The sequence below is a fragment of the Paroedura picta genome, chromosome 6, assembly GCF_049243985.1.
Source record: "Paroedura picta isolate Pp20150507F chromosome 6, Ppicta_v3.0, whole genome shotgun sequence".
NCBI classification, from domain to species: domain Eukaryota; kingdom Metazoa; phylum Chordata; class Lepidosauria; order Squamata; family Gekkonidae; genus Paroedura; species Paroedura picta.
This window is the reverse complement of record NC_135374.1, coordinates 67,507,489-67,522,599: the sequence shown is the minus strand read 5'-3', so window position 1 is coordinate 67,522,599 and position 15,111 is coordinate 67,507,489. Positions and strand designations below refer to the sequence as shown.

At 45.7% G+C, this 15,111-nt stretch overlaps 1 protein-coding gene across 5 annotated transcripts in view; it reads left to right on the top strand.

Moving 5' to 3' along the window:
- SYTL5 (synaptotagmin like 5) overlaps window positions 1-15,111 on the top strand; it is a 107,923-nt gene that overhangs the window by 43,532 nt on the left and 49,280 nt on the right. For all 5 annotated transcript variants that reach the window (XM_077342919.1, XM_077342918.1, XM_077342920.1 and 2 more), the window contains exon 3: window positions 9,032-9,244. In XM_077342919.1, the coding sequence (XP_077199034.1) occupies window positions 9,032-9,244 (213 nt within the window). The remainder of the gene's footprint in view (window positions 1-9,031; window positions 9,245-15,111) is intronic.

Below are 15,111 nucleotides of genomic sequence, written 5' to 3'. Positions count from 1 at the left end.
AGCTTTATTTAGTCCGCGGTGCCCCGCGCTGCGGGACGTTTAAAGATTTTACCCACCTTCATGCAGTTTTGTTGTTTCTGTTTTATGGGGTTTTATTATTTTTATTGTAAATCACCTTGAGCTGGATTGGCTTTGGGAAGGGCAGTGGATAAATCCAATAAATAATATAATAATAAATAATTACACAGCAGTGAAGTTCTTGAGTTTTGCAGAAGTCCTCTATTCTTTTTCTAACCCATTACCAATTATATTCTGCCTAAAAGCCTTTGTTCATTTTATGTGTATGTTTGGCTTGCAAGTTATTAATAGCATAAACCTCTCTTGAAACTGGAGATATGGTGCAGTTCAACCTCACATAATTCTTCATTTCAAGTTGAAACTATTTTCAAGGTAGTTTGGAATGAGGTAAAACTGAAATATTGCATCTTCCTAATATGTATTTATGCAGGTTAATTCTTAATTTAAAGGTCTGAAAATTTGTACGAGTTATCAAGTTGAGGAGAAAGATGAAAAATGCATGAATATATGCTCCTGCCTTGAATAAGTGTTGTTTAGCACAGTGGTCCCCAACCTTTTTGTCACCGGGGACCAGTCAACGCTTGACAATTTTACTGAGGCCCGGGGTGGGTAGTCTTTTGCCGAGGGACGTTGCCGCTGCCTGAACCCCTGCTCCACTTCCTTTCCCATTGGTGCCCCTGACTTCCTGCTGCACGCTGGGGGGCGCTGCCAGCTGTAGCTATGCAGTGCCACGCCAGAGGGGAGCCCAGCCATGGCAGCCGCTGGAGAGCACCAAAGGTGAGCCGGTGGCAGAGTGGCAGGGCAGCCCCTGAGGCAGCAGCTGGGGAGGAAGACGAGGAGGAGCTGCGGCCCGGTACCGACTGATCCACGGACCGGTCCAGGTCCCCGGACCGGGGGTTGGGGACCACTGGTTTAGCACGTAACTGATACAATTCATTTCAACCCCTTGCATTCTTTTCAAGGAGGCACCAAGATATCGCAATGATTTATTTACTAGAATTAAAGCCCATAGTAGTTTGAAATACAATGGGCGCTAGAAGGGGGGGGGCATTAAACATAGGAAAGAGAGAGAGGTAAAAAGAAAGAGAGCAATTAAGAGAGACATAAAGAGAAAGGTGAGAGAGAGATAGAAAGGAAAACAGAGATAAATATAGACAGGAAGACAGGGATAGAAAGAGAGAGAAAATGACAGAAATAGAGAGAATGAAAGAGATAGGAAGAAAGAGTGGAAGAGAAATAAACAGAGAGAGAAAGAGAGAGGAAGAAAAAGAAAAGAAAACTCAGGTAGAAGGGGAAGGGGAAGGAAGAGTAGAATGGAGCTCTATAAGCATGGTAGGTAATCACATATTGGCAGCACCGCACCAAAGGATCTGATGCATACAGCAAACATGTGGATGTTTAAGGAAAGTGATTTAAAGGAAGTTTTGTGTTTGGCTGTGGATGGGGCACAGTTGCCCATGCCATGAATTTGCAACAACTCTACTTGTCACTGTCTTAAAGGAAATCTGTTCGGTGCCCATTGTGAGTTACAGTTCCATATTTGGCTGTACCTGCAGCACAAGTAATGTCCAGTTACCTAGGGCAGTGGTCCCCAACCTTTTTATCACTGGGGACCGGTCAACGCTTGACAATTTTACTGAGCCCCGGGGGTGGTAGTCTTTTGCTGAGGGACGTCGCCACTCCACTTGCTTTCCCACCAGTGCCTCTGAATTCCTGCTCCCCACTGGGGGGCTCTGCCAGCAACAACTGCGCAGTGCCATGCCGAGAGGGAGCCCCAGCCATGGCGACCGCTGGAAAGCACCAAAGGTGAGCTGGTGGCAGAGTGGCAGGGCAGCCCCTGAGGCAGCAACCAGGGAAGAGCCACGGACCGGTACCAACTGATCTGCGGACTGGTACTGGTCCCCGGACCGGGGGTTGGGGACCACTGACCTAGGGTCACTCTCAGTCATAGATAGAAGACCTGTCACTGGCAAATCGCTTGGGGCCCGAGGGCTGCGGCGGGGCTGTAGGGGGTGTGGCGAGGTGGCGGGCAGTCTCCCCTCCCTCACCACCAGCTCCCGGCAGTTCTCCTCACCAGTGGCAAGAGCAGCTCCGAGGGCCATGGAGGGCACAGCAGGGCTGTTGGTGGTGGTGGGATGTGGCAGGCAGGCCCGTCTCCCTCGCCACCAGCACCAAGGGCTCCCGCCAGTTCTCCCCACCAGCGGCGAAAGAAGCTCTGAGGGCAGCAGAGGGCATGGCAGGGCTGTAGGTGGTGGGGGGAGGCAGTGGGCAGTCCCCCCTCCCTCCCCACAATCCACCAGAGACCCATCACCTCTCACCGCTACCATTCAGAGCGCCAGCAAGGGGGTGCGTAGGGGCTTTAGGGGGCGAGGGGAGGCAGTGGGTATTGCCCTCTTCTTCCCCGGCCAAGAGCTCCGGGCTGGGGCAGGTAGTCCCCTCGGCTTCCCTTTCCCCTGGGCAGAAAACGGGCCTGGGTGGACCCGGTTCCCCCCTCCTGATCTCTGGGAGTCCTTGCGACAGCCACCTCTATCCCCGGTGATGTCCAGGAGCCAAATGGCAAAAAGTGGGTCGCTGGGGTTGTGGGGGGCAGGTGTGAGGGGGTGGGCTGTGTGTGTCCTGATTGGCCCCTGGGACCAGAAGCAGTGTCCAGACAAGCCCCAGACAGTCTCCGCCTAGGAGGCTGTTTCCCAAATACTAGGTAACCAAATTGTTAAAGATTTGATTTATTAACCATGTGGAACTATGATAGTTGCATCAGGGCCCGTGTCTCGACCCACAGCATATTTCAGCAAGCTGGTCAAAGCTAGTCACAGTTCTTTAGGATCAGGGGCTGTCATCCGTATTTGCATTTGTAGCTCTTAAGAGTTTGTCTGGAGGTATATTGGGAGAGGCAGTCCCTTATATACACGGGGCCCAGACTGTGCAAGGACTTACGGGTTAGAACCAACACCTTCAATCTGATCTGGAATACAACTCACAACTAATGCAGCCACTGGAGGACTGGTTAAATATGTGTCCTCCTTGGTTCATAGTAAGGTGCTCTGCAGGAGCACTTCGTACCAGCTGTAGCTTCCAAAATAAAGTCAGATAGACCCATGTAGAGTGAGTTACAGTAATCTAATCTTGAAGTGACTGTTGCATGAATCATTGTGGCTAGGTTTTCCAGGGTCAGGTAGGATGCTAGTAGATTTGCCAGGCGAAGACAGAAGAATGCCTGGCGAACTACCTTAGTGATCTGTGCTTCCATTTGCTGTGGTAGGGGCAGGAAAGTTGAAAAATCCAGTGTAATAAAATATCTGACACAAAGTCTTTTAAACAATGGGCCTTTTGAACCGGCATGCCAGGAGAGCTGTATACAAATTAAATAAATAAGTAAACAAATATGTCTTACTTGTTTGCTTGCAAATATGTCTTACTTGTTTCCTTTTATTATATTTGTGTTTGATTTTATGCTGTTTTCTGCTGTTTGGTAAAACCTAGTACTGCATATAAATGAGAAGAGTGAATATATTCTACTGTTATACATGATATTTTGTTTTCTTAGTAGTGCTTAATATGCCTAAGCAGTGGCTATTCAGAGCCTGTGATAATGGTGGGTTAAGGTCTGACTCATTCACCTCCTCCATCTCCTCTACTCTTGGAACACTCAATTCTTCCTATTTTGAAATCAGAGCACATTGTCACATTCATTCAGTGATTCACTGTTCTAAACACTGGAAGAAAATATGGGAGGAAATTCATATGAAAAACATCTGTCTGAATGAGTTTTATGCTGAACTAAGGTTTTAGTAAATTGGAACGCTGTGATTTTTCCATTTTCAGTCACATTTGTGTCCTCGCCTTCTAAGGACCTTGCAACTGCGTATCTGTAGTTTCCAGATAGTTTCCTCTAAGCAGATACAGGCTTGGCCCAGGCCTCTTAGTTTCATCAAGCACCTATAGACTATTCTCTATGCTACTGTCAGTAATTTCTGGCCTTGCACTGACTTTCTTCTGGTTCTTTGGTATAGAAGAGGCTGTTTATAAAGCTGGAAAAGATAGATTGATCATGGTTGTGGAGACTCAGCAGCCTAATGACAGAGCAGCCAATCCACCTATATCCTTACTGAATCAACCCACACGCAAACCAGACTATAGTGACTCACAAGTAGACAGCAGGTACATTAACGTGTTTACAGAGTAATCATTGCTGGTGATTCACCCAAGGGATCCAAGACAAATGCTGTTGGGGAGAGTCAGTAGGCAGCCTAACCTTGGAGAAATTCCTTCCCATTCATCAATATGACAAATGATCACACCGAATCATGCTGAGGTTCTGGTAATGTTAATACTTTTCTGTGTGCCCTGTTGCTAGTTACCAGCTTGCTTTTCTCAGCCCAATTATGCAAGGCTCTGTAGTAGGTCAGAGAGTGGAATAATTTCTGACTTGCAAAATACTGGAAATAATTGTTCCCCTAGAGAATCGAAATCCCAGAAGATAATTTTATCTTCTCAGATATTAAAAATATGACATCTGCTGCAAAAATATAGATCCACTAGGGGCCAAGCCCGATGCATTCAGGAATACAGTGGGCGCTAGATTAGGGGGGTGGAGTGGAAGAACGCTGTGGACAGTCTCCCCCTCCCCCCAGAACCTGGAAAGGCTGCAGGCAGCTGTTCTGGAACTCTGGCAGGGGCAGCTCTCGCAGCAGGGATCTGCAGCCTCCAAGCCTCAGATGGAAGTGGAAGGAGGAGGGGGGTGGTCAGGGGTGGTGGACAGAAGGTGATTGGCTGGCCTCTGGCACTTAAGCAATGAGGCACAATCCTCCCCCAAGGTCTTACCAGAAATATTAAATCGAACAGATTATGCTAATTCTAAAGATCTTCTTCTTCTTCTTCTTCTTCTTCTTCTTCTTCTTCTTCTTCTTCTTCTTCTTCTTCTTCTTCTTCTTCTTCTTCTTCTTCTTCTTCTTCTTCTTCTTCTTCTATGACCAGAAACATGAGTTAACTCTGCATCAGATTTCTCAGCTAGGTGAGCTGTTAGATTATGAATCTTTAATACTAATGTGATTGGCCAGTGGCTGCTATCTTGGTGGGCCCATCTCTTAAATAATCTACATAATCAGATTGTGCAAAGCTAGGACAAAATCAATAGCACTAGCTTTTCATCTTGACCAGAATGTGTACTCAGCAGGAATATCACCCTTGACTGAGCCATTCAAAATAAACAAATCTAATCTGCTAGCTAATTGTGCTAAGCTGGAGGCCCTTTCCAATTTAATTTCACATCCTTGGATTGTCTGGGGGGCAAGAGAAATGCTGACTCATCCAAGGGGGCCAGCATTGTTGCTTAAATACAACAGCTCATCAGAGGGGTTGGCTCTGGCATTAAAATCACCACCAACTATAAAAGAAGAGCCTCAGGAATTTCAACAGGAAACTAGTTATGTACTTTTCAAGATTGCTCCAAACTTGCTGTAGCTGAAGCTTATTATCTTGAAGGGCTATGTATACATTAATAAGTGAAAGGCAAAATTTATTGAATTGTATAGTTATGGCCCATGTATGTTGGGCATTTGGCCTTCATTCTACTATCTTGGCTTGAAGTTTCATAGAAGCTAGAGTAGCCCTTGTGCCTGCCCCTTCCCTCTGCAGCAGAGGCAAATAATTCACATATGGCAAATCCATCTGCTGTCATAGGCACTTGAACAACCCAAAGGCATTTGGCTAGGAGTTCAATCCCAGCAGCCGGCTCAAGGTTGACTCAGCCTTCCATCCTTCCGAGGTCGGTAAAATGAGTACCCAGCTTGCTGGGAGGTAAACAGTAATGACTGGGGAAGGCACTGGCAAACCACCCCGTATTGAGTCTGCCATGAAAACGCTAGAGGGCGTCACCCCAAGGGTCAGACATGACTCGGTGCTTGTACAGGGGATACCGTTACCTTTACGTTTTACCACTCAATAAAGTGTGTCCCCCTTGGGGACACTTTTTCAGTGCATGTCAGAGTTGGAATTAAAGCCTTAAGTCTGCATTGGAGTTTCTCTTAGGAGAGTCACAGAGCAGAATTGAACTGTTCTCATGTGCTGGGATGGTGTTGGTTTTGGTGCTGAATTGAGCTTGGAGCATTTCATTGCTCTTGGTTGTCTGTTAATTAAGTGAAGATTCTGTAAATATTTTTTTTATATTGTCCAAAGTGATATGATGTTCACTAGTTTGCCAGAAATTAATTTTATTTATTTATAAGTTTGATTTATAGTTTTACTTCAGAAATTAGAGTTGCAGGGATGTGTTTGAGCTGGTGGCACTTTGTTATTTGCACCTGAAGATGCTGCGGACTCAAGGTCAGAGGATGCAGATCCTATAGAGATGTTCTTTGGAAGAAGTGGGTGGTATGGTTGTTTCTCAGAGGTTGTATGTAGCTCCATTTCTTTGTGGAGGGAGGAAACAGTGTGAACTAAGGAATGAAATGTGAAGTATGAAATGGAACTGAAGAGCATTTTACATTTAACTATCACTGGTGTTTCATCATGTTATTATTATAACTATTATTATTCAGTTATTATAATTCAGGAATTATTCAGGAATGCTGGGGGGCGTTTCTTTTCTTTCTTCCTTCTCCTCCAAGGCTGAAATATTGTTACTTTCAGAATTATGAGAAAAAAAACTCCAGAGCTTTTAAGAATATCTGACATTGCCTTTTCAGAATTATGGTTTTGTTGAGTATTCACATTAGTTGCCTGTTTGCTAATATGCAAGTTGTATCTGTCTGTGTTTCTGTGGAAAGGTCATGGCTGAGTTGCAGGGTGAGTGCCATTGCACTTTGTGAAAGTTGGACAGGAGTTGAGGGAGTGTCAAGAGTACCTGTACTTGTCACCAGTGATACTTCCTTTCCCCTCTGTTGTTGATACCTAGAGGTTTTAAATTTTAATCATTTTTAAAAGACCGCACTTCAGGAAAAGTGTACTCTTTGTTGTAGCAGAAACCACCAATTATCCTTTTACAAGTGGTCCCATTACTTGGTTTGTTATAAATAGACCAGTTTTATAGGATAGCATGGAATTCATTAGTCAGAGTGTCAGACCAGGATCTAGGAGAGCCAGATTTAAATTTCTACTGTGTCTTGAAGATTTTTAGATGACCTTTATTTTTATAAACTGTTGTTATTTTTTCTGGGGATTTGGGGGTGAAATGTGGGGAGGCTGAAGTTTTTTAATTTATATTTATAGACCGCCCTCTCCTGTGGCTCAGGGCGGTTTACATAAAATGTAGAAACGGTACATAGAACATAGTTTACATAACAACTTTCATCCAACAATACTAATATTAACATTAAATTGTAACACAGGTGTAAACTATAACAATGCAAAAAGGTCCAGAGCAGAACACATGGGTGGATTTTTTAGGAGGGAGAGAGCAGGGGCCCTGTAGATGTTGTTGGTCACTCAGTCTCAACCAAATGCCTGGTGGAAGAGTTCCCTTTTGCAGGCCCTGCAGAACTGTTTTAACTCCACCAGGGCCCTGATCAACTCGGGGAGCTCATTCCACCAGGTGGGGGCCAGGACTGAGAAGGTTCTGGCCCTGGTTGAGGCTAGGTGGGCTTCTTTAGGGCCAGGGGTAATTAGCCACTGGTGTCAGGGGAACGTAAAGCTCTTTGAGGGTCATAGGTGGGGAGGCGGTCCCTCAGGTACACTGGGCCCTGACCTCATATGGCCTTAAAGGTAATTACCAGAACCTTTAGCCTTTAGTTTGGGGAGGATTCTCCATATGGTGTAGTGCCCCACCCTCAAAAGCAGCCATTTCCTCCAGGGGAACTGATATCTGTGGTCTGGAAATCAATGAGAATTCCAGGAGATAATCCCCAGAGGTTGGTAACCCTGTTCCAATCCTCCCAGTTCCAAGGGCTCAGCTTCTCCCCTTCACCCAAAAAGGAAGTGTCCTGGAGCCCATTCTAACTATAGCCACCTTATGGGTTATTCCCACCCCCTGGGTGGTGCTTGATGATGTGATAGGCTTCACTTGGCTTCCAAATCCAAAGTAGATTCTTTGTGTGGCTTTCTCAGTCCAGGGTGTAAACTGCACGGATCTTTTATTCCAACCTCAGATCGATTCAGTCCCTGCCCTCTACACAGAATACGATTTCTGTTTTGATTTTGGGCGATTTTAATTTTCCCTCTGCACCAAGGAGGATTGATCCGGAGTCACCCTACCATTTCTTCGCCATATCCAGGAGTCCTTTTAATCCTCGATATTGGAATATTGCGGTTCAGAAAGCATGAGAAAGCACTCCCTCCGTGGTAGAGCAGTTCTGATTGGCCAGCTGACTCCGTGGTAGAGCAGTTCTGATTGGCTAGCTGACTCTGTGATACAGAAGCTCTGATTGGCCAAACCTGCGAAGCCAGCCGTTAGCTTTTCTTAAAGAGGAAGCCCTAATTTTCTTTCTGTAGAATCTGCAGAAGCCCTTACTTCTGTGGATAGAGATTTGCCTCGTGGTTTTTCTCTCTCCCTTCTCTGTTGTCTTCAATCCTCCCCCCCATTCAAGAAAAGAAAGAAAGAAATAGGCTCTGTCTGGGCTTGGCTCCCCCCCCCTTCTGAGTTTTCCCAATCAAGTGCAGAACACTTTTCTGTTTCAGTGGGGAGGTGGGGGAAAGAGGAAGACCCGAGTTCAAATCGATCTGAATTCAGCAGGATCCACACCGAAAAAAAACAAAGTAAGTGCAGAATCAGCCCAGGTGGATTGTGCCTGCTAATCCAGGGCAGGTCCTGTGGCTAGTTTTTAATGTGTAGGCTGCCTCTTGTACCAATATTTTTATTAAATATTGACTCAATCCTTAATATTCGCAGCTAAATGTCTGAATTGTTTATGGCATTGTGAAAAAATATGTAAGTTCTGTGTGTGAAGTTTTAATTTATGCTGGTTTATACAAATCAATTCGTGATTGGTACTCTCTTTGTGATACTAATGCATGTGAACCAGTTATTGGCTTGGATATTGGCAAAATATCCACCTTAAACCATATTTGTTTGTTTTCCCAGGAAATTAAAGAATGAGTTACTGGAAGCAAAAAAGAAAGGCGGACGACGTTACCAACAGGAGAGCAGTAGGATCTGTGTTCGCTGTCAAAAAAATCTGGGCTTAATCTTTGACAGAGGAGATCTGTGCCGGACATGTCGACTTAGAGTTTGCAACAAATGTCGTGTTGTAGCCATTGATGGCAACTGGAAATGCACCGTATGTGCTCAGATTGCGTAAGTTTTGTTCATAGACTTGTTTTAATGGCAGACTCCGTTTTTGGACCTGCTTATTGTGGTACAATTATTAGGTGATATTAGATACATGTAAATACAGTATTTGCTGGCGTATAAGACTACTTTCCCCCCCTGAAAAACATGCCTCCAAGTGGGGGGGTCGTCTTATAAGCCGGGTGCACTTCAGTTGGGATAGACATAGCTGGTGCCAGTGGGATATAGTGGCCCATAGTACTGTATTTTGAGTGGAAATGTTGGGGGGTCGTCTTATACGCCCAGTCGTCTTATATGCCGGCAAATACGGTATATATGCTCATGAATAAAGAGTGCATCTGACCTAAGGCTCAATTTTTGTTTCATCTTGTAGTAGATGAAACAAGATACTAAAGCATTTGTATCAAAAACTCTAGCTGAGAAGACAGTTTCTTGACCTCTGATAGTTCTTTCCTATCCCCAACCATTGCGATTCTCTGAGGAACTCAAGCTTTTGGGATGGAGAAAGCCAGAATAGTGTAGTGGTGAGAGTCTCAGACTGGGAACCGAAAGACCCAAATTCACATCTCCTTGGGAGCTTGCTGAGTCACTTTTGGCCAGTCACATACTCCCAGCGTATGCAGCTTTGCAGATTTGTTATGAGAATAAGATAGAGAAAAGGAGAACAATGTAAGAATCTTTTGGATCTCATTGGAGAGTATGGTGGGCTATAAAATGGATAAATAAATTTAAATCATGAGTGTTCTCAGTGAAAGAAAAGCAGTTGGGGAAATTGGAAAACAAACAAACAGTGAGTATGGCTTAAAAGGCCCCCAGGCAAATAAAAACCAACAAAACAAAAGCAGCTGGGGACATTGACAAGCAGACATAGAGTATGACTTAAAAGGCGCCTAGGCAAATAAAAACCAACAAAATAATCTGTAAGATACCTAGTTCATTTGCAAGTTTCCTGATGTTGTCTCTGGATCTTGTCACATGAGATCATACTTTATGAATGAAGATACAGACTCCATCGCCAGAATCCCACCACTACCAAGCCTTTGAGAAATAAGCTTGCTCGAGATCCTAGGCAAGCAAACGTTTGTCTAATGCCTCCCTTTGGGTTCTGATTAGGCCTTTCTCCCCTGCTTAAGGTTTGTATGGTTCCAGTTTGCAGCTGGATTCTTCCAAATATTGGACAGGAAACCAAGGAAGTCAACAAGAATTAGAAAACAGCCATGATGAGTCTGTGGCATCCATGCCCACCATTCATTACAACCCCATCAGTATTCATGAGCATATTTGCATGGGATATGTGAAAGCAGACCTTGTAGTACAACCGTATTTAAAAACATGAAAAAGGTCAAAGCAATTTTAGCACATATTACTTAGATCTCCCAGTGTTTTCTGAATAATAAATAATAATTTGCTTATTAGGTAGCTCATGAATTTCAGTGTTCAGAATTAATATTTTATCATGAAACCTTTACCAAGCAATGTATGTGGGGATTAAATGTAACACAGTGAAAAAATTGGAGGATCTTTTAATGCAATATAAAGGGAGAAAGGACAAGGAAAATACTAAGTACTTGAACAAGGAATTGGTCTCTACTTTACTCTGCGGGAGAGAGAAATTTAAAGTAAGCACTCCTCTTGATTAACAGTAAGGTTAACTTGTGCTCATCTTCATATAAATGTTTGTTTCTTTTAGCCCAGAATTTATTATTAATGGGGAACTCTGGTTTACTGTATAAAGTTTATAAGGCATTCAAATGGGGTGTATATCATAATGATTTAAATCAATTAAGTAGCTTAAGAGGTATGTGTGGGTTTCTCATTTAAAAAGCTAAATGGGTAACCAAATGCACAACCAACCCACACCCTTACTAGGTTTGCCAGGTCCCCCCTGGCCACCGATGGGTGATAGGAGTTTAGGGTTGCCAAATCCAGGTAGGGAAACTACTGTGGAATTTTGGTGGTGGAACCTGGGAAGGACAGGGACCTCAGTAGAGTACAAGGCCATAGAGCCCACCCTCCAAAGCATCCATTTTCCCCAGGGGAACGAATCTCTGTATTCTGGAGATGAGCTGTAATTCCAGGTATCCCCAGGTCCCACCTGGAGGCTGGCAAGCATCCCTACCTGGACTAATTTCTCCCCATGGCCTGTCAATCAGAGGGATCTCTTTTTGCTCTTGAAACTGGACCCTAGCCCCTGAGGATTGGCTCAGCTGTCAGTAACTATACATGGATAAGGCAAATGATGAATAGGCTACCACATGCTCTCTTCTATGTACTTTCCCTCTACAAATTTAACATATGTACACTTTTTTTTAGAAACAGGAAATAGGAATACTAATTGTTGAAACTTGCATAATAATTATTAAGAAGCAATTTGCAGTCATGCTTTGCCCCTAAACAAATGAAAACTTTGTTTTTAATCTTGTCAAATGTCCCTCTCTGTAGACAGTGCTAATTATACCAGGCAGTTGCCACTTTCAATAAGAATGCATGATGCACATCTGACTTGAGGCTATAGTTTGGAAGGATTAATGAGGATTCAGAGGAATCTATATCTATATCTATATCTATATCTATATCTATATCTATACCTATACCTATACCTATACCTATACCTATACCTATACCTATACCTATACCTATACCTATATCATCTTCTCAACTTAATAAAGGACTGCATGCAATTCCAATGACGTGCAGAATGTTTCAGAGACTCCAGACAGAGCCCTGCCTACATGAGACTTTGGACCCTTCGGCAAGCGCTAAAGTTATTTGTGTGTGTGGAGGGGGAGCATTTGAGCTGCTATCTACCTCTCCTTCCCACTTCCCTCCTCCCCTCTGTATTTTTTTAATTGAACATTTATATAGTTTATTTTGTTTATTTATTTTAGATTTTTATACTGCCCTTCCATACGGCTCTGGACGGTTTACATATCTTTAACCGCTCCTGCGGAGCGGATAAAATAAAACAGTAAGGGCCCCGAGTGCGGGCCCTGTCCGGGATGAGGAAGGGTGCCGATTGGCCCCTTCCCCCAGACTGATAATCGGAGGGACCAATCGGCAGGCGTGAAGTGCCTGCCGATTGGGCCCTCTGATTGTTAGTCCAGTGGCACGATTGGTCCCTTGCCGCCGGACTCACGAATCCACCCCCTCCAAAGGTGGCCACGTTCGCCGGCCCGCCACCATTTGCAGCCTCGCCGCCCAGACGAGCGGCACTCTGCGAGGCTCAGCCGCGGCGGCGCGAACACGCGGATCCAACGGCCGGCTGTCAGAGCCGGCAGCAGGAGGTCGCGCCCCACAGCCACAGCAACACAGGAGCGGCAAGAGGCGGTGGCCGACGGCGGCGCCCATCGCTCACACGCGCCAAAAACAGCCGCGGCCAACACCTGCGGCCATGAGGAGCCGGCTGGCAGCGGAGGTGGCCGATGCCGGCGGCTGCCACCGGCTGCCGCCGCCGCCCCATTGCTCACACACGCAGACAACAGCTGCGCCCAACAGCCGCGGCCATGAGGAGCCGGCTGGCAGCTGCGGCTGGTGCCAGCAGCTGCCGCTGCCGCCCATCACCGCGAGCAGAAAGAGGCCGCGGCCGCCGCTGCCCTGCGGAGGAGCTGATGCCCAGCGGCAGCGGCGGCACCTGGCCGCGCCACCAGGGCACCGCCCGACCCCACTCTCTCCTGAGCCCACCTCCACTCCTCACACCGGCTGGGACACACGCTTCACCCCCTCCGCCAGCCCACCGACGACATCTGCTGCCTTGCCGCCGAGGACACAGGTAGGCCGCGCCACAGCCTTGGGACTACACATGGCCGGCCTCACCTGCTGGGGGGGGCTCCGCCAAGCCTGCCATGCACCCTGGGAAGGGTCTGGGGGCCGCTAACACCCACTGTATTTACAGTACAGCGGGTTTTTTTACTAGTAACATCATATAACATATAACGTGATTACATAGAACAGTGCAACCAATATAACAAATTTTTATATAACAAATAACAAATATAACAATCATAACATGTCAACCAGAACGGTATTTAACAGGAATAGGAACACTGACACAGCTTTGGGTTGGTCAGATTCTTTGATCATGTGAGTGGTTGTCTGGGGTTCAGAGGGTGTTTTTGGGCTACTTGGCCCCAAGCAAATGCCTGGTAGAGGAGCTCCCTTTTGCAGGCCCTGTAAAATTCTTGATTGTGTTACAGTGTGAATTTGCAGTAAAAATAGTGCCTGATTTCTGGGGATTCACCAGAACATTAAAAGTAAAAAATGAGGACTCTATCCCCTCTGCCTCTCTCATCTCCCCCTCAGGCATGTAACTTTCATTATTTATGGTGCAATGGAGCACTTTGTGCAGAAAAGTAGTTGTTTTTTGGCAGCCATCGTGGTTTTTCTTCATGCATGCATGGTGATTGAGTGCACATCAACACAAGAAACCCCCTCTCCCTTGCTTGGGTGATTGAGTGTCATGGGAATCGAGGGATGGGGGTGCAATATTTTTATTGCATTATGGCACAAGTGCATTATTGTGCATGCTCAGACCAAAAGGGGGGAGGCATGATGGGAAGTGGAACCTCCACTTTTCTGAGAAAAATGCAAAACACATGCCATGATTGAAGTCCTGGCCAGTGGCAGCAGGAGAAAACTACAGATGCAGAATGCCAGGTGCAAATTTGGAGTCTACATATAGAATCCAATATAATGAAAGCATCCTGGAAAATCATAACTCCAGAATCAGTCCAAGGAAAGCCATGGCGAGACTGCAAAAAAAGTGGGGGTAGCAATGCGCGTTGCAGAGAAAGGAGTGCATACCAATGGTATGTCAATCATGTACACAGTATATATACATAACATTGCATAGAACAGTGGTCCCCAACCTGCGGGCCACGAAGGCCAGGGCGCCGGGCCGCGGTTCCTTCTCCCCGCCCCCCCCGCAGTAAAAAACATCCCAGACCGCAAGCTTGCGGCCCAGGAAGCTTCTTACTGCAGGGGGAGAGGGAATCAGGGCTGCGCCGCGCATTGCGCATGCATGGCCGGGCCGCGCATTGCGCATTGCACGCTGTGCAGCTGAAACCGCGCATGCGCATGCACGTATGTGCGGCCTGGCCGCGCATGCACGCAGCGCGGGCGCAGCCACACATGCGCGCTGCGCGGGCGTGGCCATCGCCCTGCCGGTCCCCAGCCGAAAAAAGGTTGGGGACCACTGGCATAGAAGACGAAAACAGCACAGCTATAAAAAAGCACACTGTGTTAATAGTGTATGCAATTAACTTAACAAAATCCCAAGACAATGCAAGAACAAGCCACTAGGGGGAACCTTATGAAGAAAACACCTACACAGGAGAAGGATAACGTAAAAAACATAACTGTATGCCAAAGGCTTAATGCACAACTACCTGCCAAAATCAACTGACGCCTGCCCGCTCTATAAAGGAGACAACTCCAAGAAGGACCGTTGCCTGAGAGAACCATGTAACATAGCCACAAAAAGTTAAAACATGTGCTTGGGGGGGGGGGGGTGACCTTCCCACAAGGGGACATAGAGATGCCAACATCGCACACTCATTCAAAAAAGGTACTCTCAAATTCAAGGTCAAAGATTACAGTGAGGGGAAGAGAGAGAAAATAGGGCTGAAAATCTAGATATTGCAAATATTTTAAAAACCTGATGGGACTACTTATGTCAGTCAGTCAGTAACCTTTTATTGGCATAAAATATGTATAAGACATATAAAAATAGGGTTTAAAATTTCAACAAAATAATAAAATAGGCCATGGGGTTACATAACCAAACAGATCTTAAAATGATTAAATAAACTATAAAAGATAAAATACAAGGTAGGCAGCATATTATAAAAGCATCTTAGTTAAAACTCTGGCAACTA